Source organism: Canis aureus, chromosome 17 (assembly GCF_053574225.1).
Source record: "Canis aureus isolate CA01 chromosome 17, VMU_Caureus_v.1.0, whole genome shotgun sequence".
Classification (NCBI taxonomy): Eukaryota; Metazoa; Chordata; class Mammalia; order Carnivora; family Canidae; genus Canis; species Canis aureus.
Genome location: NC_135627.1, coordinates 61118958 through 61143567, shown reverse-complemented (window position 1 = coordinate 61143567; position 24610 = coordinate 61118958). Strand labels below are relative to the sequence as shown.

The 24610-nt window shown below is 42.9% G+C and overlaps 1 protein-coding gene across 4 annotated transcripts in view; it reads right to left on the bottom strand.

Annotated features, from left to right (window-relative positions):
* Positions 1 to 24610, bottom strand: part of WDFY2 (WD repeat and FYVE domain containing 2) — a 169316-nt gene that overhangs the window by 35761 nt on the left and 108945 nt on the right. For all 4 annotated transcript variants that reach the window (XM_077855843.1, XM_077855841.1, XM_077855844.1 and 1 more), the window contains 2 exons: positions 8959 to 9013; positions 1057 to 1207 (listed from right to left, as the gene is read on the bottom strand). In XM_077855843.1, coding sequence (XP_077711969.1) covers positions 1057 to 1207; positions 8959 to 9013 — 206 coding nt within the window. The remainder of the gene's footprint in view (positions 1 to 1056; positions 1208 to 8958; positions 9014 to 24610) is intronic.

The window sequence follows — 24610 nt, the reverse complement described above, 5'->3', positions numbered from 1 at the left end:
GGCGGCCAAGCGTTTCCGTCCAGGCACGAGGCTGGGCTCCACTGGCCTCCGCAAGGGACCCGGAGCCTCTGAACAGCCAGACCACGTCCCGGAGGCAGGTGGGGGCCCCCGCCCGCCCCCGCCCCCCCCCCGTCTCTGGCCTGCGAGGTAACGTGCCACTTGTACAGCCTTCCATGGCGGCCGGTCTTCATTTCTTCATCTTGCTCTTCCAGGGCGGGAAAGGAGAGAGGACAGGGCCGTGACCCAGGCTAACGTGCACACACGCACACGCACGCACGTGCACAGCTACGGTCTGCAAGGACCCAGCACAGCCCTGCCGCTGGGAGAATCGCTGCAATCTGAAGCGAACACCCGAGAGCAACCTCGCTCCTTCCTCCCCCTGCTGCTGACCAGCGGCCGCAGATTCCCTCTACTCGCTCGGTGGACGGTGGACAGGGGTTCTCTGCTTGGCAAACCGGCAGCCAGGCCCGTCATTCCTCACCCCGTGGTGGCGGCGCCGCATCGTGCCTGCCGGAGCCCCGCCAACCAGCGGGTGGAGCAGGTGCTGGCCGCGGGCGGAGGGGTCCCGGACACCTGGGGGTCACCGCCAGCATCCCCGCCCCTCCTGGGGGCCTGCATCGCGGCCTGTGGATGCCAGCCGGCCTCGTCTGGTTCTGCCCGGTGGCCTCTCCAGAAATACTCGGAGGACACGCAGGGATCTCGTGCTCCTCGCAGCCTTACCGTCCACGCGTAAACCACCCTCATCTCCGTGTTCGGAGCTCCTGACGCCTGAGGCTCGCACATCGGGCGGCGCCCCGTCTGGCATCAGACCTGTGTCACAGCCACTCCTCGACCTGCCCCGTGGGATCTGTTCTTTGAGGGGAAATCACCCCCTTGATCCACCTCCAGGAAGACCCTCCCCGACGTGTGCATTCGTCGCGTCAACGAGACCCTGAGCTAAAGGGCAGCTCTGCACATACAGCCACAGTGTCTCGAGGTGCACATACCCCAACTTTTCCTGACAGAGGAGTCACCAGCTAAGCTCCCACCAGGGAATTTTTGTCCAGCAAAGGATACTGCAGGCCCGAGGCCACGGCACTGGTGCGGTAGCCTCCCAGGCGCCGCGCACTCTCGGAGCAGTGCCAGGCGAACAGCTTGTCCTGCCCGGTGCTCAGCACCCACTCCAGCTCCAGGACAAACAGGATCATCGTCACTCTGCTCTGGTGCGCTAAAAACCAAGAGACAAGAAAGTAACCCAGAGGGCACGGGGAGGGGGGCGAGCGTGGTGCACAGAGTCCCCTCCCCGTCCCCCCCCCCCGGCCCAGGCCCGGTCTCAGCAGCACGGCCCAGAGCACGGGCTCGCGCGGGGTGGAGGCCCACCCGGAGAGGGCCAGGCCCAACGGCCCCAAGGTCTCCGAACCACCCATCTGCTCCCTGGGCTCCGCCCTCCCGCCTGCCCCGACCCACTGTCCCGTCACCATGGGGCCTGGGCCTCCGGGCGCAGCACGGTCCCGCAGCCCCAGGAGTTTGCTGTTAGCGATCACATGCAGGGGAGGAGGGCGAACTGCCCCTCACGCCCGAGGGAAGGCGGGCAGCTCCGACATGGGCGCCACCAAAGGGTCACCGCACCACACGGCTTGGTTACAAGGAACGGTTCAGGGCACCGGGTGGCCCGGTCGGGGGAGCGTCTGCCTTCGGCTCAGGTCATGGTCCCGGGGGCCTGGGACTGAGTCCCGCACGGGGCTCCCCGCCTCTCCCTCTCCCTCTCCCTCTGCTCCTGCTCTCCCTTGTGCATGTGCACTTGCTCACTCGCTCGCTCTCAAATGAATAAGTGAAATTTTTTTTTTGTTTTAAAAGAAGAAACTGTTCATGTCACCTACTCTATCTCCCTATTTTACATGTGGGTAAACTGAGGCACAATGAAGTTGAGTAGTCTGGCCAAGGTCTGGAGGCTTCCCAATTATTGGATAAAATCCATAAAAAGTTGCTTCCTTCTCCTACACTCCTAGAGGGTGAGGTGGGGGGTCCACGGCTGCTGAACAGAGCTGAGGGGAATGAACTACGATGGATTCCCTCGAGCCCAGACCTCACTGGCCCTGTGCCCGGGAGCCAGCAGTCTGGTGGGCAAGAGCAGACTCGTCGGGAGTGTGATGACGTGACCGAGAACACATCCGTTTCCCACTTGACCATGAAGATGAAGTCAGTGCGGATGGGCCGGTGCAGCTCTACGGACAGTAGCCGATTCCCGAGGGTCGAACAGGAGCCAAGCACGGAGACAGGTTCTTTCACTCGGTCACCGCGATGACCCTGCAAACGTGGGTGGCGTCTTCACGTCGCAGACCAACCCGGCTGTGGGCTGGCCCCTCTGCCCTGGCCACCTCACCAGCGGTCCCCGGCGAACACCCACAGGACGAGCCATTCCGCCACATGCCTGACACTGTGAGAGCTGAAGCCGGAGACCCTACGGGGACGCAGGAGGGGCCCAGAGCAGTAACACGAAGGCTTCTCTGTGGTCCATGCCCGTCAGACCATCAGCCACCATCAGGATCAAAATGTTTTCTTTAACTCCAGAGACACGACTTCTTGGAGAAGGTCCTGAACACCGTGTGTGAGACTGTACCTCTTCAACGATGGTAAGAAGGGCCTTCCGCAGGGTCCGTCTCCCGCGTCGGTCTCCGGGGAAAGCAGCCGCCAGCACTCTGCCCCTCCTTCTCATCACTCTCAGTCCGAGGAGAGGGCAGTGGCCGCGAGGACCAGGCCAGGGAGCCCTCTGGGCTGCCATCACGTTGGGGGTGGGGGAGAGGCTCACGAAAGCTGCGTGACTTCCCCAAACCCCACAATCGATGGGTGACCAGGCTAGACCTACAGCCCTCGGCCCTCTGCCAAAGCTGGCCCTCGTGTGCGGCTGCCTTGGCCTCCCGAGGAAACAGAAACAAATCCCCAGACGCGGGGCACACGCTCCTACGGGGACGCAGCTCTTTGACTCCAAGGGAAAGCCGCTCACGGTACACACGCACCAGGAAGCTCCAGGAACCCGGGCCTGAAGCCTGGCGACGCGTGTCCACTGGGAATGCTGGCGGCGTGGGGAGAGCATCTTGCTTCTCACAGCTAGGCCCCAAGTCAGCTGTAGGATGTCATGGCTGTTTATCAAGGCAAGGAAGTTCACCCTGTAGCTGGCTCAGAGTTCTTACCACGAGTGCGTGTCCGAGTTTATCAAATGCTTTCTCTGCACCACTTGATAGGATCACATCATTTTATTTTAGTCTTTCGATGTGAGATGTGATGGATCATACTTATTTTCAAACGTTAAATCTGGAATAAATCCTCTCGTGGTCTTGGGCGTGTAATTCCTTTTATATATTGTTGGATTTTTGCTTCTTTATGTCGTTGGGATTTTTTTAAAGGATCTCAACATCTAAGTTCATGAGTGTTACTGGTCTGCAGTTTTCCTTTCTTGTAAAGTCTCCGGTTTTAGTATCACTGATTGTTTTTTTTTTTTTTTTTAATGTTTATTGAGGGAAGAGTTACCATTTAAACCACCTTAGAGTGCAGAATTCAGTGGTTTCTCGTATACTCAGTGTTGTACAATCATCATGCAAAAATGTTCCATTTAGAGAACATTTTCGTCACCCCAAAAAGAAACCCACATCCCCACTCCCCTTCCCCTATCCCTGGGCGACCACTAGTTATGCTTTGTCTCAATGAATTCCTCTATTCTCTTTTTGAAGATTATTTATTAGAGATACAGAGACTGCACAAGGAGGGTGCAGAGAGAGAGGGAGAAGCAGATTCCCTGCCGAGCAGGGAGCCTGATGGGGGCTCACAACTAAAGACCCCAAGTTCATGACCCCAAGTTCATGACCTGAAGTCAGATGGTTAACCAACTGAGCCACCCAGGTGTCCCTCCCCTATTCTTGACATTTCATGCAAATGTATTCATACAAAGTGTGGTCCTTTGGGTCTAGTTTTTTTTCACTTAACATGTTTTCAAGGTTCATCCATGCTGCAGCATGTATCAGTACTTCATCCCTTTTTTGTGGCCAAAAAATAATTCATTTTATTGATGCACCATATTTTAACCACTCATCCATTCGTGGACATTTTGGTTGTTTCCAATTTTATGACTCCTGTGAAACATGCTGTTATGCACAATGGTATGCAAATATGTTTGAATCCCCGCTTCCATTTCTTTTGCGTATAAACCTGGGATACTCCTTGCTTGGTCCTGATGTAGATACTGCTAAATCTGATTTACCAAAGGTTCGCTTAGAGTTTTTCTTTTTTCTTTTCTTTTCTTTTCTTTTTTCTTTTCTTTTCTCTTTTCGTTTCGTTTCTTTTCCTTTCCTTTCTTTTCTCCTTCCTTCCTTCCTTCCTTCCTTCCTTCCTTCCTTCCTTCCTTCCTTCCTTCCTTCCTTCCTCTCTCTCTCTCTCTCTCTCTCTTTCAACATTTTATTTATTTATTTATTCATGAGAGATCCAGAGAAAGGCAGAGACACAGGCAGAGGGAGAAGCAGGCTCCCTGTGGGGAGCCCGATGCGGGACTCGATCCCGGGACCCTGGTCCACACCCTGAGCCCCAGGCACGGAGCCACCCAGGTGCCCCTGCATCTGTTTTCACGGGGAAGGTTGGCCTGTGTATTTCTGTCCATCAGGTAATGCTGACTTCAAAAATCAGTTGGAAAGTCTTTTTCTGAAAGAGTTTGTGGAGAGTTTGTATTATTTCTTCCTTAGATGTCTGATAAAATTCACCAGTAAAGCCATCTGGACCTGGGGTTTTCTTTGTGGGAAGGTCTTAGTTATAAAGCAATCTCTTTGGTAGATACAAGGTTATTAGGGTTATCTCTTTCTTCCTGAATGACCTTTCACAATTTTTACTTTTCAAAGATTCCTTTCACTGAGATTGTCAAATTTATTTGCATAAAGTTGTTCACTAAATTCCTTATTATCCTTAAATGTCCCCACAATCTCTAATAGTATCACTTCCCTTGTTCCTGATACTGGTAACTTGCATCTTCTCTCTCTCTTTTATTTTTCTGGTAAGTCTGGCTAGAAGTTTATCACGTTTATTTATCTTCTCAAAACACAAACAACAGTTTTCAGTGTCACTGATGTTTCTTTATTTTCTGTTTTCTATTTTATGGACTTCTGCTATGATCTCTCTTCTCTTCTGCTTAGCTTCTGTTTCTACTTGTTCTTCTGTTTCCGGTTTTTTGATGTAGAAACCAAGGTCGCTGATTTGGGACCTTTCCTCTCTTCTAACGTAGGTGTTTAGTGCTCTACATTTCCCCTCAGGTACCATGTTAGCAGTGTATCATGGAGTGTGGTACGTTACTTCCATTTTGACTTCTTCTTTGACCCATGGATTATTCAGATGACCCGTCGTTATTCAGCTTCCTAACAGTCAGGGATTTTCCAGAGACCTTTCTGTTATTGACTCCTGCTTCAATACCCTTTTGACCAGAGAACACACCTTGCATGACCTGAATTCTTCCAAATTTACTCAGACCCATTTTATGGCCCAGAATGTGGTCTACCTTGATAAAGGCTCCGTGTGAAGTTGAAAACAATGTGTCTTCTGCTTTAGTTGAATGGAATGTTCTGCAGATGTCAATGAGAGCAAGCTGGCTGTATACGGTGCAAGCCTTTTATACCTTATTGATTTTCTGCCTACTTATTCTGTCAATTATTGATCTATATCCCATCAATTGTTAAGAGGACTACTAAAATTTCTGACTAAATTTGAGGATGTGTCTCTTTCTCCTCGTGCAGTTTCCCTGAGTTTTGCTTCACATATTTCAAAGCTATGTTTATTAAGAGACTGAACATTCAGGATAGTTATGCCCTCCTCAAGGACTGACCCTTTAATCATTATGAAATAATCTCTGGCAATATAATCCCTTATCCCTGAGGATATTCTTTCCTCTGAAGTCTGCTTTGACTACTACTAACACAGCCACTCCAGCCTTCTTCTGACTAGTGTTTGCATGGAGTATTTTTTGCTACCCTTTTATTTGTAACTGCTTTATGTCTTTATATTTAAAGTGCGTTTCTTGGGCAGCCCCAGTGGCTCAGCGGTTTAGCGCCGCCTTCAGCCCAGGGCGTGATCCTGGGGACCCAGGATTGAGTCTACATTGGGCTCCCTGCATGGAGCCTGCTTCTCCCTCTGCCTGGGTCTCTGCCTCTCTCTCTCTCTCTCTCTCCCTCTCTGTCTCATGAGTAAATAAATAAAATCTTTAAAAAAAATCTGATGGCCTCTGTCTTTTAATTGGCCTTAGACCACAGACATTTAATATTATTGATAACTGTTAGGTTTAAATCCATCACCTTGCTATTTGTTTTTCATTTTCCCACGTGTTCTTTTTCCTCTTACTCTTTTGTTTGGGGTGGGGGGTGTTGAGAATGATTTTAATGATTCAACTTTATCTCCTTGGTTGGCTTACTAATTGTAACTTTCTGAGTTGTTATTTTATGGTTGCTTTAAGGCTAGGAGCTTACATCTTTAACTTATCACAGTCTTCCTTCAAGTGATGATCATCACTTCACGTGTAGAGCAAGAGTCTTATGAATAGTCTACTTCCATTGCTCCCCACGTCTTGGCTTTTGTTAAGTTACTGATGTCGAACATCTTAATTTCACGTTATGACCCTCATGCTACTTTATCATTATTTTTAGTTAAACAGCAAATTATCTTTTCATAAGATTTAAATAACAAGAAAAAAATCTTAGAGTAACCATGCCTGGTACTCTTCATCCTTTTGTGTAGTAGACTCCTATTTTCCTTTGGCATCATTTTCTTCCTTCCTGAAGAACTTCCTTTAACATTTCCTTTAGTGCAGGTCTATGAGTTTTCATTTTTTTATGCCTGAAAAAATTATTTCACCTCCATTTTTGACATCTGTTAATATTTACTCATAGTGGATTGATTCCTTGAATTTTTATAATTTTATTTTTATTATTATGTATTCATTTTAAGCAGGGCTTGTTTTTGCTGTAGGATCTTTGTGTGACCTATTTGCTGAAGAGAGCTTTCAAATTTACTTCTAGCAGGTACCATCAAGATACCACTGGCCCGGGACCAGTTTTTAGGTTAAATTTCTAAGCTGGAGCTTCTAGCACCGCATGAATGATTGAAATTTGTAATCCAAATCCAAAATCTTAGGTTGCAATTTTCATTTATCTGAAAGACTCCTCCCTTCTATCCAGATTCGAGATCAGGAATAAAGTACGCTACGGTCTTCTGGGCCAGTAAGTGCACTGTTTTGGTCCTCTCTTTTTCATGGGGATATAGCCCTTTATGGATTTCATCTTTATAGGAAAATATGAGTTGCAACTCCCCAACTCATTCAAACCCTGGGTCTCATCTCTTGTCCCTAAGGTAATGTTCATACAAAAGCTTCTAGCTATCAGAAGTTCTATTTTTCTCCCCAAGATAGCTGCAATGTCAGGTAGTATGCATATCACTTTGAGTTCTCTCTCTGCTTCTGGTACATGAGACTCTCCTTGTTTCTCTCCTGGGCTTAGTATTCCATAAAATAAGATTTAACGACAACTGGGATTTCGAAATGTCTTGGTAAGCTGAGATGATGGACTAAATAAAATGAGATGGTGAATAATGTGTAGTCCAGTATTTAGGCTAAAACAACAACAACAACTCCTTCTCCCTCAAAAAAGCAACAGCTTCAAAAGTATAGGAGTTATGGCCTAATAAAACTTAAGTGAGAACCATTAAGGGGTTTGAGTTGAGCCCACAGGATAAAGCGGCTGTCAGAAGGTTTGCCCAGTATAGTGGGACAGTGACCAGGATAGGAAGGAAATACCATTTTATAGTTATATTACATATATATGTATGTATATATATAGGTTATCTACTGTATAACAAATTAAACCAAAACCTAATGGCTTAACACAGTAATTATTTATTATCTCAGAGTAGTTAGTTTCTTTGGCTCCAACAGGCTGAACGAACACCAACAGGGGAACAGTCTAGTATTTATAATACAACATTTTAGTGACCTGGTTACCGGCGTGAAACCCCCACATAATTATAAACTGCTTATAGGCAGATACTATACATGTCTTGTTCCCTATTATAATCCTCAATTACTGGAACTCAGTACGTGCTAAATGAATACTTTGTAAGTGTCATGTGAAAAAGATTAAAGAATAAATCCACAGGGAAATGAACTTTGGCTCAAAATCTAGAAATAAAGAACTTAATGCTACAAATTTTATAAAATCAGGATGGGCTGCTAGGTAGGTCTCTGGAGGTATCAGAAGAGAGTCTGGATGATTATCATGCAGGAGGGAGGAAGTCAAGAAATGTGGATGAAATAACCTCTAAGTCTTAAAAGATCCACCTCCAATGTTCTGATCCCATAACATTATTTTTTTTTAAGATTTTATTTATTTATTCATGAGAGACACAGAGAGAGAGAGAGAGAGAGAGAGAGAGAGGCAGAAACACAGGCCAAGGGAGAAGCAGGCTCCCTGTGGGGAGCCTGACGTGGGACTTGATCCCAGGACCCCCGGGGTCACACCCTGAGCAGAAGGCAGATGCTCAACCCCGGAGCCACCCAGGGGTCCCAGATCCCATAACATTATTGATCTGGATGAAGAAACCATTCCAAAAATGGCTCCTGATCCATCTATGGTACCCTGCTAGTGTTGACACAGTGAGACTGCAATTCCTTTTCCTTAAACAACATAAAATGAAATGAGCCCCAAGTAAAGTAGCTCACCCCAACACTGCCCCCATCTCTGTGCATGCTGCGCAGCTCTGGGGCAGTTGGGATAGCAGGGAGACCAAGGGCAAAAGCTAGAGGTTCTGGAGTCACGACGACCTGGTCTGGTTCTGCACTTTATCAGCTACAGGGCCACAGGGAGGTCACCCAACCTCATGAGGGTCCCCCGACTACTGTAAAGTGAAGCCATCAAGGAACATTTCAAAGTGGAGGTAAAAACACTGTTCTCTCATTCCTACCTTGATAGTTTTTCACGGGAGTCATCTTGTTATAATCTTCTGATAAAATAAACTCCTGTAAAAAGAGAAGAAAAAGATGAAGCAAAAAGAAATTCTTTGAGTAACTGTGGCGATAAAACCAGATTGCACGAAGAGATGTAATCACAGAACTACAGCCAATGCTAGTATTTTGCCAATCAGCTCCGCATTTCTGTACGTCTTTAAAAGTAACAGTCATAAATATGATCCAATACAATTATAACTTGTAACACTGGAGTGGAGGGTTTTTTTTTTTTTTTTGAGTATGCGTGAGAAGAAAACTGGATCAAGGTCAGCCTTGACACTGGTCAATTGTGAAGATAATTCTCATTCAAATTGCTATAGCTAAACATTTGCAAATAGACCGCAATCCTCTCCTGGAGAAGCCGATTAGGTACTCTGAAGGTTCTGTCTGGTGTCAGTGACTTACTTCTCCTCACGATAGCTTCTAGCTTCGCAAAGCTATCTCCCGGCATCACTACGTCATCACTATGTCCCTACCGTACAGGGCACAACGTCTTCGTAAGGTAACATCGCTAAGTACCAACCAAACGGTAAGTGAAAGGTGCCTCCGAATCTCGTGAGATTGATCTGGACGTCAAATTTACTCAAAAATAGTTGCTATATAACATACTGCACACATTCTTTGTGAGGACACACGCAACGTGAGTGGGTGAGCTGGTGTGAGAGCGCGTGTGCGTGCTTCACCGAGGCTGCTATCGCACAGGGACGTGTGTGCAGAAGCCAATCAAGTGTTGATAAGCTCCAGCCAGGTGGTGAGTCCTTTAGCTGCTCAGATGCAAAATATCCGTATATTCTGAAGCCGTAAGTTGTCAAACATAAGGGAAGCTGCAAAGGATAATAAATTGATGCCTTCATCTGAGCTTAGAAACAGAACAATGAGTCTTTTCAAAACATTTGGAGGCTTCCAGATTCTTTCCTCCAGGACTTACAGGAAGGCGTGTGGGAGGACAGATGTGTAAACTCCTTAATTGCTATCTGGCTATTTACTGAGCTGATACAGTGCAACCCTGTAGAAGAAAACACTTATTTCGTTGTTTCTGTGGTAGACGCCACAGAGGAATACGAGGTGGTGCAGGCACGCGGGGTGACCAAGGCCCGCGGGTGTTCACGGTGCTACCAGGTCCCCCCTTAGGAAGCTCGGCTACAAAATGGATTTTCTTCACCTAGATTTTCTCAGTACAAACATTATTCAACTTGTCACTTCTTCTGTTCCTATCCGTTCTCCTTTAAGAGGTAGCAGCACGCTCGTTGCTTATTTCGGGAGTCAGACGGACGATGAAGGGAGCGGGCGAATTTTTAAAAAGAGTGAAGTCGTTCTGCGGTGAGGAGCTGGGGGCGGGAGAGCAGGCCCGGCCCAGGCTACCCACGCCCGGGCCCCAGCGGGGGCTACCCGATCCCGCCCGGCGGGGGAGCGGCTGCCCTAGGCCGGGGATCTAGTCCTCCCTGCGGGCAGCCTGCTTCTCCCCCTGCCTGGGTCTCTGCCTCCTCTGGGTCTCTCAGGAATAAATAAAATCTTAAAAAAAAAAAAAAAAAAAGACCGCTGTTATTTCGACGAGTGTTTACTGAGGTCCGAGAGTCCATGCGTTACTCTGATGACACTGAGACGGTTCTGGCGTGGGCCGAAGTTCACCCCCGCCTCTGAGGACAAGGCGGGTACAAAGTGGAACAACTGCACGCGGATCTGTGCTTAGAACCGACATACGACAGTTGACATAACACGATAAAATGACCAGTTCAGCGCACTGGTACACTTAATTTTTTGTTCATTTGCTTTTCCTATGAAAATAGAAACACACGATCATGGAGAAAATTTGGGACATTTTGTCAGCCTTTTTTCTTCTTATTTTTTTGATCAAAGAAAAACTGTTATTTTAAAGAAATGTAAGAGAGACGGGCACTCAAAAAGTCCCTCGTGATATGGTTTCTCAGGGATGACTACTATAAAAAGTATCATTGGACTAATAGACATAATAAAATATTAATACTTTTTAAAATTCCGCTTAATTTAAATTTCACTATGGTCAACACACAGTGTTATGTCACGATACAGCGCACAGTGCAGCGACTCAGCACCTGCACACGCCACCCGCTGCTCCGCACAAGCGCCCTCCTTAGCCCCCACCCCCAGTTCCCTCCGCCCTCCCCACCCCTCGGTCACCATCACTGCCCTCCCTGCAGTTAAGAGTCTGCTTCTTGGTTTGTTTGGTCTTTTCCTTTGCACATTTGTTTTATTTCTTAAATTCCACATATGAATAAAATCATATGGCATCTGTCTTTCTCCGACTAAAAATGTTAATTCTAACAATGCCTTTTTCTGTTAACACATCACGAATCATTCCACATGAGTACATGTTTATCAACCTCATTCTCTTTAATGCCTGCAGACGATGTGCAGTAACGGTCTTCTACTGCTAAATGCTTACATTTCCAGTTTTCCTTATTAAAAATATTACATGAAATAATTTTACCTTTTTATATCTCTAACAACATTTCAATGAAATAAAGTGCTAGAATTGTTGGATCACAGGGTGTGACCATTTAAAATTTGATAGAGGGAACCCTGGGTGGCGCAGCGGTTTGGCGCCTGCCTTTGGCCCAGGGCACGATCCCGGAGACCCGGGATCAAGTCCCACATCGGGCTCCCGGTGCATGGAGCCTGCTTCTCCCTCTGCCTTTCTCTCTCTCTCTCTGTCTCTCTGTTACTATCATAAATAAATAAAAATAAAAAAAAAAGATTAAAAAAATTTGACAGACATTGCCAAATTGACTTTTTAAAAGATTTTTATCTATTAACACTCACAAACAGCACAATGCGTAAGCGTGGCTGCAGCTTGGAGTATTTTGTTAGGTCTAACCAAAGTTCAGTGCATCAAAATGTAAACGTTAAACATTCTTTTAAAAATCCATCTATTAGGGGGATCCCTGGGTGGTGCAGCGGTTTAGCGCCTGCCTTTGGCCCAGGGTGCGATCCTGGGGTCCCGGGATCGAGTCCCACATCGGGCTCCCTGCACGGGGCCTGCTTCTCCCTCTGCCTGTGTCTCTGCCTCTCTCTCTCCTCTCTGTGTATTCTCATAAATAAATAAATAAATAAATAAATAAATAAATAAATAAATAAATAAAATCTTTAAAAAAAATAAAAATAAAAATCCATCTATCTTACTTCTTTACATTCAGCTGTCCACATACCTATCATCCTAACTTTTTTTGATGCTTAATTTTTTTAGAGCATTTTTAAATTCACAGCAAAACTGGGAGGAAGACACAGAGATTCTTCACATGCCCCCTGCTCCCCTCAAAACAGCCTCCCGCATTAACACCTCGCACCAGAGTGATGCATTTATTCCCACTGATGAACCTACCCGGACACATCATTTTCCCCGTCCAGACTCCACAGTCTAATTTCGGGTCTTTGATAAGTGCATACGGACGCGTACCCACTATTATGGTGTCATGCAGAGTTATTTCTACCGTCCTAAAAAATCCTCTGTGCTCTTCTATTCATCTTTCTGTTCCCACTTAACCCCTGGCACCACGGATCTTTCCACGGCCTCCAAAGATTCGCCCCTTCCAGACTGTCACAGAGCTGGAGCCAAACAGTAGCCAAACAGCCATTTCATATTGGTTTCTTTGACTTAGTTAGTACTCTGCACTTAAGTTCCCTCCATGTCTTTTTATGACTTGATAGCTCATTTCTTTCTAGTACTGAATAATATTCCACTGGCTGGATGTACCACGGTTTATCCTTTCAGGTACACGACATCTGGTTGCCTCCAAATTCTGTCAGTTATCAATAAAACTGCTATAAACAAATAGCTGTGTGCAGGTTTCTGTGGGGACATTAAGTTTTCAACTCCTCTGGATAAAAAGCTAGGATGGCTGGGCTGTGTGGCTCGAGTAGGTTTAGTCTTAAAACAACGACCAAGGTGGCCACACGACTGTGCGTTTCCACCAGCAATGTTGCTCCCCATCCCTGGCAGCATTTGGTGGTGTCGGTGTTCTGGATGTTAGCCACTCGACTAAGTGTGTAGTGGTATCTCATTTTAATTTGCACTTCTCTGATGACATGGGATATGGAGCGTCTTTTCACATGCTTGCCATCCCTGCAGATCTTCTTTGCTGAGGTGTCTGTTAAGGTCTTTGGCTCAATTTTAATCTCTTATTGTTGAGTTTTAGGAGTTCTTCGTTTGTTTTGCATAACTCTTTTTACCAGATATATCTTCTGCAAATATTTTCTCTCATTCTGTGGCTTGTCTTTTTATTCACTTCACAGTGTGCTTTGCGGAAAAGAAATGTTCCATTTTAAGGGAGCACAGTTTATCAGTCCTTGCCTTCATGGATCATTACCTATGCGATAGTATCTAAGAAGTCATCAACAAACCCAAAGTCATCTAAATTTTCTCCTATGTTATCTTCTAGGAGTCTTATAGTTTTGCATTTTACTTTTAGGGTCTGTGGGTTATTCTGAGTTAATTTTTGTGAAGGATGTAAGGTCTTGTCAGGTTTTATTTTTTCATGTGGATATCTGGTGGTTCCAGCATGATGTGTTGAAAAGACTACTTTTTCTCCATCGTATTGCCTTTGCTCCTCAGTTGACTTTATTTATGAGGGTCTATTTCTGGGCTCTCTATTCTCCACTCATCTACTTGCCTATTCTCTCACCCACACCACAGTATCTTGATTACTATAGCTCTAAGTAAGTCCTGAAGTCGGGCAATGCCAATCCTCCAACTTTGTTCTTCTCCAATATGTGTTGGCTTTTCTGGGTCTTCTGCCTCTCTATATAAACTTTAGAATCAACTTGTCAAGATCTATTAAATAACTTGTTGGGATTTTGATTGGGGCTGCACTGAATTTATAGATCAAATTGGGAAGAACTGACATCTTGATAATATTGAGCTTTCCTATCCATGAAGATGGATCTCTATTTAATTTTTTTAAATTTTTAAAAAATTTTTTTTTAAAATTTTATTCATCAGAGTTTCATAACTTACTTCATATAGATCTTTTTTAAAAAAAGATTTTATTTATCTGAGAGAGAGAGAGAGTGAGCACAGGCAGGTGAGGGGAGGGGCAGGGAGAGGGAGAAGCAGGCTGCCCGCTGAGTGGGAAGCCCGATGCGGGGCTTGATCCCAGGACCCGAGCTGAAGGCAGACACTTAACCAGCTGAGCCTCCCAGGGGCCCCCATACAGATCTTACATATATACTAAGATATTTCATTTTTTGGGGGGGTGCTAATGTAAATGATACTGTGTTTTTAATTTCAAATTCCACTTGTTCATTATTGGTATACAAAAAAAAAAAAAAAACAACAACCTGACTTTTATATATTAAAACTTTGTGTCCTTGTGGCCTTGATATAATTGTTCATTAGTTCTAAGAGGTGGTTTGGATTTTTAGATTTTTCTACATTAGACAACCGTTTCATCTACAAAGAGTTTTCTTTCTTCCCAATCGGTATGCCTTTTGTTTTCCTTTTCTTGTTTTATTGCATTAGCTAGAACTTCCAGGACAATGTTGAAAAGGAATGGTAAGGGGGTCATCCTTGCCTACAACTTGATTTTAGTGGGAATGCTTCAGGTTTCTCACCACACCTAATCATTTTTAATGTTCACTGTAACAGATCAAACATTTCAGTATATATATAAAAAAAGTAATTATCTTCACTTTCTACCTCATCTCTTTTGAGGAAACCCGTGTTAATAGTCTGGTGTCTCGTTTCACATCTTTCTTCCTCCTTTATCTTTTATATCAACACATGTAAATGTGTATAGGGTTTTTTATTTGTTTTGGTGCACAAAAATAGGGTGACCCTATAGACATTACAACTTACTGTTTTCATTTAAAAATATATCAGAGCTATCTTTCCAGGGCAAAACATATGGTTCTAATTTATTCTTTCTGGTGGCTACCTTGGACTCCAAAACATGAATACGCCGTATTTTATTCATATACTCTGTTGAATAGACATTGTATTTTGTCTTCTATTTTTTACTATTATAACAATACAGCACAAAATGTCTTTGGATGCACAAATACATGGATTAATATACAGGTTGAAAAGATTGCTAGCTCAAAGATGATAAACACTCTGCTAGACCTCACTTTCCAGAAGTATGCAGCATTTCAGTTCCCTACTCTCTGACCCTTATGCAACAGCCTATCTGCCCGTAACTAATCCGCACTGGATATTACTCATCTTTTCAATTTTTTGCCAAATCGACGTGCAAAAAAACTACAACGCACTGTAGTTTAATATGCATTACCCTAAATGCTTATGAACTAAAGCAATTTTTATATATTTATTTGCCATATTCATTTCTTGTTCTGTGAACTTCCTCCTTAAATCCTACCACGGCTTGGTTCTTAAAAGGGAGAGCGTGAGGCAAAACTTAAGTACCGCTGCTTTATTTGAAGGTGCAGTATCAGCAGTATGAGCAAAGGAAAAGCAAAACGAAACAGAGAAAGTTCGGCTGTACATCACCCAGCCGGCCTGTATTTCCTAAGAAGCCCAGCTAGTTCTCTGGCATACAGGGAATCTCTAACAGACACAATTTAAACACCAGGCTTTGGAAGAATCCGCGGGAGGAAGGGATGGAGAGGGAATTTATCTGCCAGCTGTCTTCTCCCTTGCTTTAAATTTTGATCATAACTCCATGGGACCTTAGCTTCCCCCTCCTTCTGGAAGATTATAGGATCTGGTCTTGTTAACAGTCCCCGGGGAAGTCAGGTCTTAGGCTTTGCAAGTGCTGTGCTTCACACAATTCAGAAAGTTGCTGAGGAACCACAGAGCTATTTTCCTTAGGTTTTTATTTAGAGACAGTGAAGCGCAGTGGCTAAGAGTTAAGAGCTTAGGAACTGGAGCCAAACTGTCTGGTTTAGATCCTGGCTAAAACATGCACTAGTTACACGGTCTGGGACAAGCTGCCCAAGAGCTCTGCGCTTCAGTTTCCATTTCCATAACAGTAATGGCCTCAAAAAACCGTGGTGAGGATTTGGTTAATATTCACAGAGCTTTAAAGCAGTGCCTGGCACATAGTAAGTTCTCTATGAGAGTGAAGTAAAATTAATAAAGCTACTTTAGTAAAATGAATTATGGAGTTTTTCTTTAAAAAAAAAACACTTCTGGAATACACTGAAGTTTAATCAAAGAATTAGAGAGAATTTGGCTATAAAATACTGAATGCCTGGTTTTTAAAAATAGCAGCTCTTTCAGAACTTTTCTAATTTCTCTTATAGTTACGAGTCTCATAAGCTTTCTTACCCCTCTTGGGTCAAATTTATTAATATCTATTTTATTATAAAATCATCCACTTCGCTTAGGTTTTCAAATATATTACCGTGGAACTAACATAATACTGCTGATTCCTTTTAACTGTCTTTCATATAAAGGTAGTTCTGCTAAAAGAGTTTTCTGAAAATGCGAATTTGTTTCAACATGACTGGTAAATCACAGAACAACTGGAGCACAGCTCACACTTCACATCACTTCTACATGGTTTTGTCCAGAAGCACAAGATGAGCACAGAGAACAAACCAGCTTTGTAGGAGTACATAAAAAGAGACACATGTCTCCGACATCCACGGCCACCCGGTGCGCCACCGTCGGACAGCCACACCGACCCACGTCTGGCATTAGAACTTGGCTTCGGATTTCAGAGAACCTCTCCCACCATTTCAAAATAACTCAGAGCTGCGATCCTTCTGAGGCACACTTCCATGAGCAAACTTCAGGTCTTTTTAAAGGGAGAGTGCCACAGGTACCATGTTTCCGTACTCCGTCATGCAGCAGGGCTAAACCTGTGTTACATGTTTATGAGCGTCTCGTCCTTATTCTTGAGGTCCCGCAGACTAAGCTGTATGTGTGTGAGTGTGCGTGTGTGTGTGTGCGCTCATGCGTGTGTTTTTAACAATGTTTTTGAGTACTGTGTTCCTAACCTCATTTTCCCCTAAGCCTTTTACAGCTTTTATTGTGCAATTCTACATAGTGCAGTGACTTTTCAAAACATGCTGCATTATAGCAGAAATGACTGGTTATATATATAATGTGGTTATACTTCTTTCCTTATGCTTAATATTATTACTGCTATTATTATTCTTATTGCTTGTTTTCCTACATGAGATATGCCAAGGAATTTATCTATTTTATCAGTACTTTCTAAAACTCAGCTTTTGGTTTTTATTGACTGTCCTTTTGTTTTCTCTATCTTTAATTTCAGGACTCATTTTTATAATTCTTTCTTCCAATATTCTTGTGGTGTATTTTATCACTTTTGTATGACTTAAATTGAATGCTTATATTCACATGTATAACAATTTTTTATTTTAAGGTAGTATTTTAAGGTAAAAATCCCCTAATATAGGTTTGACTGCATTCCATAGGTTTTAATACAAAGTGGTTCTCCTTTAAAATGATTTCTGGGATCCCTGGGTGGCGCAGCGGTTTGGCGCCTGCCTTTGGCCCAGGGCGCGATCCTGGAGACCCGGGATCGAATCCCACGTTGGGCTCCCGGTGCATGGAGCCTGCTTCTCCCTCTGCCTATGTCTCTGCCTCTCTCTCTCTCTCTCTGTGTGTGACTATCATAAATAAATAAATTAAAAAAAAAAAATGATTTCTGTGGGCAGTCTGGGTGGCTCAGTGGTTTAGTGCCTGCCTTTGGCCCAGGATGTGGTCCTGGAGACCCAGGATCGAGTCCCACGTCGGGCTCCCTGCATGGAGCCTGCTTCTCCCTCTGCCTGTGTCTCTGCCTCTCTCTCTCCCGGTGTCTCTCATGAATAAATGAATAAAATGTTTAAAAAATAAAATAAAATGATTTCTGTATTTTACGCATTTCAGGAATATATTTTACATATACTTATTTACTTTTTCAATTAGGACATTCCTTAGAATAAAATGCTTAATTAGCAAGCAGTTAAATTTATGGCTTTTTGTTGCTGCTTTCCAGTTTCTTTCGTTTATAGTTAGCAAACATACTATCTTTACTTTTCAAAATTTACTAAGATTTTTCTCTTAGTCAAGATATTCATGGTTTTGTAAATGTTCTATAGATATAAGAAAACAAATGCATTTTATCCAAAGTTCTAGATCTACTTGTATATCTATTCAATGAAATGATGATAGTTTTCAAATACTCTGTATTTTCACTTTTCTTGCCAACTCGAATTTCACATTCAGAAATAGATGTACTAAGAAATGTGCATTTTTTTTAGAAATGTGTTTCATTTTAAATTTTTATTATTCTGACTATAAAAGTAATATGATACAGATAAATTTAACACTATCAGGAAGGAAAATTTAAATAGTCATACTTCTGCCAAACAGTGCTAATTACTACTAATATTTATATTATTTTGGTTTTCCATCTTTTCCCTTGTATTCATAAAAACACATTAGACTGGAATAGTAGTACCAGTGATGGTGTTCTGTAGCTCTCCTTTTTAACTTAACATTATTGCATGAGCATTTCAAATGTCATTAAATATTTTTTTAAAAAGGCATGTTTAATGGCCGCACGATATTTCACTGGATATTTCACTGGAAGGCTGCATAAGATTTTATCTAATTAGTCCCTGACTGTTAACATTTCTAGGACACCCACGTTTTTACTATTATAAAAATAATTGTTAAGATAATATTTATTATTATAAATAACCTTGTTTTCATGGTTATTTTCTTTGGATAGTTTTCTAGACATGTAGAGTTATGGATATAAAGATGCAAATACTTCTCAAGTTACATATGAACAACACTTTTTTCTAAATAGTTAATGCCAATTTGTCTCCTCTAACAGTGTACAAGATAGACCATTGTATTCAATGCCAGCCAATGTATATAAAAAAGTTGATATTATTCAGGCAAAAATAAAATTTTTAAAAACTTCACACATTAAAATGTTTATTAGCCCTTAGTATTTCCTTTTATGACTATTCTACTATCTACAGGATTTTAGTACTTTTCTTATCTATTTGCATATGCTTGTCATCAAGTGAAGATATTATCCTTCCTCTGTCATATTTTAAGCAACAATGTATTATTTTCTTTTAAAATTATTTAAATAGCTTTTTTACACCAAGAAGTTTTGAATTTTATGCAAATACTGTATTTTCCTTTGTGATTTGCATTGTTTTAAGCTTACAACATTTTGCCTGATAGAGACTGTTTATAAATGTCCACTCTAGTCATTTCTGATGTTTTGTTTCTCTTTTTTAAGGTGCTACTTTGTACATCAAAGCTGCTTATAAGACATGAGATGAGGATTAAAATCGATGCTTTTCTTTAAAGCAAGCCAACTGCTTTGGCACCCTTTATTTAATAACTTTTCTCACCCATGACTGACTTGTGATGTCTTCTTTCCCATATTCTATGTTCTTATATATAATTGGGTCTGTTTGGGAGTTACCTTACTCTGCTCTATTGACCTCCTCTTCTACTCTTGAGTCAAAATGAAAATGATTTAATTACTGCAGATATAAAATGTGTCTTAACACAGAGGTAATGTGTCTCCTAGTTTCTCTTCTTAAAAAAATGTGGCTTGATGATTATTAGAATAATCTTTTTACATAAAAAGAAAAATCACACAAGAATTCTAATTGGAATTGCATTAAGCCTCTAAATTCAGGAAGAATTGACCTTCCCAAGTCTTCTTTTATGTACATTAGTATATATTTTTTTAATAATTTTCTTTGACTAAATTTCACATATTTCTTTTTGAGATCATTTTTTAAGAGTTCTGTCGCTAACTTCTGTGAATGGGATTGTTTTCCATTACTCAGTAGACCCTGAGTGAAGAAAAAGGCAGACTCACAGGTGTTACTTCTGGATTAACACTGGAAAAACAGTGATATCACAGTTGCCAGAGACACACTATGGATCCATTAAAAGCCTTGATTTGTGGCAGTTACAGTGAGGTGATCAATACCGGACAGAGTGCTTGGTTAAATGGGATCTTTAACTCAGTCGTAAGTCCAAAGGCAGAATGAAGCACTATGCTATGCCTAAGATTTAGAAGGAAAGGAAAAAGGCATGTTTCAGATCAAATTAAGCAGGAAAAAAAAAAAGGCAAGACAGGTTAAGGTCCCATGTTATAGGCTATTATTAACAGCCAGTGCTTTAAGCTGAAGGTGGAATAAAGAATATAAATGGAGTAATACTATTAAGCTCCTCTGTACATTTGTCAACACGTTTTCTACTCTTCTTTGTCTCTTTGAATTCCTATGAAAACCAGGTCCTCCATAATGAGTCCACCAGAAGGTCGTATTACTTTACTTGGGCAACATCGTACTGCAGAGAGAAGTTGCCAGAATGCCCTGTCATCAGCGAGTGCACAACAGGGCCCGTGCCCGTGTATACACACGCCATTCTCAACTCTCGTGTTGCAGGTTTCACAAGAACAGTAATTCCTTTCTATTGGTTTCTAAGAATTTACCTGCCACGTAGTTACCACGGCTCTTGTTTGGTAACGGAGGTCACCTCACCTGAGTCAAGTCGTTACTCAGTTTTTTGTAGTCTGATTAGAGGTCAACAGACAGTACTTTGTATTTTCACTAAAATGAAAGCTATGGTCTTGTTTTCTGGGGATCCTTAGATGCCTACACCTCACAAGTTCCCATGGTTGTCCTGGACTCTTCTATGAAATTCAGGGAGACTATAACCCATGGTGCTGTGACGTAGCTTCTGCTTCCACCCAGAGAACCAGGCATGACAGGGGCAGAGTGAGGTCCCGGTGCTGGAAGGACTTAAAGCATCTGCAGCCCCCGCCAAGACACGCAAACTTCACACACATGTCAAGGTGGCAGCCCCCACGCTGGGCCAAGGACATTTCCTGACCAGTTTCCCTCCTCCCTTCCTCCCTCTCTTCCTTCTTCGCTCTTTTTCCCCCAAAAGTAATGTTCAACCGCTGCAGAATACAAGAACTTGTTAGCAATCAATAATAATTAGGTTAGAAGGCAATGGGCTTGGCTCCTCTGCTATTTCCATGGTCACCTTAACTCTTCAGTAGGAGTTTACAGTAAAGGACAGCTACATGGCTTCTAAGCTCACAATTAAGTATTAAGGTGCAGTGAAAAAGGTCCTAAAGAATTCCAATAACAGAACCACAGTACCTTCTGCATAAAAAATATATACATCAATTTTTAGTTGCTTGCTTTAATTGAAAGTTTGCCAATGATCTCCTGTTTCTTAAAATATAGCAGTACTTTAGGGAACAGAAATATATTCTAAAATTAGATTATTAACTATGATTCTTTGTTGTGTTTGTTGTATAACAGAGCATATACACTGATTTAATGCTTGATAAATCTAATTTTTATGAAGAAAACGGAATTAGAGTCTCCGTGTAAGTTTTCCTCTCCTCCCAGAAAAAAATACATTTCAAACTCTTAACCTAGCCCAGACGCAGTAAGAATAAAAGGAGGAATGATGTCATCTTCTTAACTATCCAGCAAAAGCATCACAAAGATAGCTCTGAGGTACTCCGATGTGTACCTATGTGAAGTCACTAAGAGAGAGAGGAGCCAGGCATGTAAGAAGCTTTGTGAACACAGAGGCGCTACATTCCTGGTTGGAAACAAAGGTGTCTCCATTCTGTATCTGCCTCCATAAAAGAGAAATTGATTTGGGAACGCAAACTGGTGCAGCCATTGTGGACGACAGTGGGGAGGTTCCTCAGAAAATTAAAAATAGAGCTACCCTATTAATCACACTGCTGGGTATTTACCCAAAGAATATGAAAATACTAATTTGAAAAGATACAGGCACCCCTCTGTTTATTGCAGCATTATTTACCGTAGCCAAATTATGGAAGCAGCCAGGTGTCCATCAGCAGTTGAATGTACACACACACACACACACACACACACACACACTGGGATATTATTCAGCCACAAAAAATAATGAAATCTTACCATCTGCAACAACATGGCTGGATCTACAGGGTATAATGCTAAGCAAAATAAGCCAGAGACAGACAAATACCATTTGATCTCAACTCATATGTGGAATTTAAGAGACAAAACAAATGAACAAAGGAAAAAAAAAGAGAGATAAACTAAAAAGCAAACTCTTAACTATAGAGAACACACTGATGGCTACGGGGGGGGGGGGATGGGTGAAATAGGTGATGGGGCTAAGGGCACACTTCTCATGATGAGCATGAGTAACATATGAACTGCTGAGTCGCTAGATGGTACACCTGAAGCTAATATCGCACCACGTTAACTACACTGGGATTAAAATAAAGGAAGGGGAAAAAGGAAATCTAGTCTTCCATATCACTGCCAATGATGTTTATGAAACCCTCAAGGAAAGTTGCTTATGAATTTTAGTGACTTTTGCAGATTAAATACTAAATATGGATTAAAAAAGAGAAAGAAATTGATTGAAAGCTGAAATCTTGTTGGAAGGCCCAATATTGGTAAAACTCTCATTTTGTATTTCCATATAAAATTCATTCTGCATCTACTTTAGAAATGTTCAGAAAATTGTCAAATATATTACTTAAGGTCTCAATGGTTAATTTACATGAAGGTGACTGATTTTTTTTGTGTGGTAAAAATACATAACAAAGTCACCATCTTAATCATTTTAAAGTGTTTCATTCAATAGCGTTAAGTATATTCATATTGTTGTGAACACGTCTCTAGAATTTTTATCATTTTGCAAAACTAAAACTTTATACCCATTAAACATTAACTTCACCTCCGTCCTATCCTTGCTTCCTTGGTAACCACTTTCTGCTTTCTGTTTCTTTGATTTTGTTTCTTGTTTCTATGATACTTTAGTTTTTTCTTATGACTGGAATCATACAGTGTTTATCCTTTTATGATTGGATTATTTCACTTAGCATAATGCCCTCGAGGTGCATCAATGTAGCATGTGATAGAATTTCCTTTTTTAAGGATGCATGATATTTTACTGTATGTACATATCACCTTTTCTTTTTTTTTTTTTTTTTTAAAGATTTTATTTATTCATGAGACAGAGAGAGAGAGAGAGAGAGGCAGAGACCCAGGCAGAGGGAGAAGCAGGCTCCACACAGGGAGCCCGACATGGGACTCGATCCCGGGTCTCCAGGATCCCACCCTGGGCTGAAGGTGGCGCTAAACCGCTGAGCCACCGGGCTGCCCTGAATCACGTTTTCTTTATCCATCGACCTTTCAAAGGACATCTCCTGGGCTGTCCTCAGCTCTTGCACATTGTAGATCATGCTGCGATGATCTCTTGCAGATCTTGCTCTGAATTCTTTGGGGGCATATATTCATCAGTGGGATGGCTGGCTCACATAATAATTCTATTTTTAATTTCTAAGGACCTCTATACATAAGAGGGTGACTGGTTTTAAATTCGGTGTTTGAAAGCTACTACTACCTTTAAAACCACCTTCTTTTTTATTGTTTGGTTTCAGAAGGAACGGTGCCCCCGTTTTGCCTTGGCTCTCAGGTAGTCCAGAATCAAAGTCCATCTTAATTGTACAAACCGTGCTGGTCCTGTGATGTCCCTATGTGTGTGACCCAAGGTGCCACGCGGCACTTGGCTGCCGGGAACTCAAGCCAGTGAAGGAGAGAGGATTCAGGGCAGAGACGGAGGCCACACAGGGCAGCCCCCCGGCCCCTGCGGCTGCACTTGCCCACCCTGAGTTCTTCTCTGCCAGGCCCGGGGCTCCTCCCTGGGACCTGGCACCTCTGTGGCCTCTTCCTCCAAGTGCAGCCTCTAGGCCTCGACCGCACGGTCTCTTCCGACCCTGCGCTCCGGGCCGCACGCAGCCCAGCCCAGCCCAGCCGCGACTCTGCAGGGGACCCTCCAGCTCACCTCCCCCCGCTGCTCTCCTAGTACTTCCAGGCGCACACTCACGGCGGCACCGGGCCTTGCGCTGAGCGTCCGCTCCCAGTTCGGTCGGTTAACACTCAGAGAAACCGCGGCCGTGGGCTACGAAACCCGGCTGCTCCATCCTTCCCGGAGGCCACGCAGGACCGTCTCCCACCACGGAAGAGGCCGAGCACGACAGACACTGTGCGCTCCATCCTGACACGACCACACGTGTCCCCCCCACACGCTCCAACGCGCCTCTTACTCACGGCTCTCGCCACATTTTGCTGCACACACACAAGTATGTTCCCTGGTCTCGATGCCAAATTTTCTTTTCACTTTTAGTTTTTAATTTAAATTCAATCTAATTAACATATGGTGTATCATAAGCTACAGAGGTAGAATTTAGTGATTCATCACTTGCACGCCACACCCCATATTCTCCCTTGATGCCCACCACCCGGTCACCCCGTCCCCCCGCCATCTCCCTTCAGCAACTCTGTTTCCTAGTTAAGAGTCTCTTACGGTTTATCTCCCCCTGTTTTCCTCTCATTTTGTTTTCTCTTCCCTTCCCCTATGTTCATCTGTTTTGTTTCTTAAATTCCATCACTTTTAGTTTATTACATATATTCTTCCAAGCTTCCACAAAAACTTTCTGAAATCAGATGGAACATATTAATAAACAGAAACTCCACAATGATAAAAAAACAAAACAAAACCTAATTTTACAGAAGTTGACCCTATTTTGAAGGCTGTTTTTAATCTATAAAATTGCAGTGTTTCAAAATTATTGAGAAATTTAGAATTTT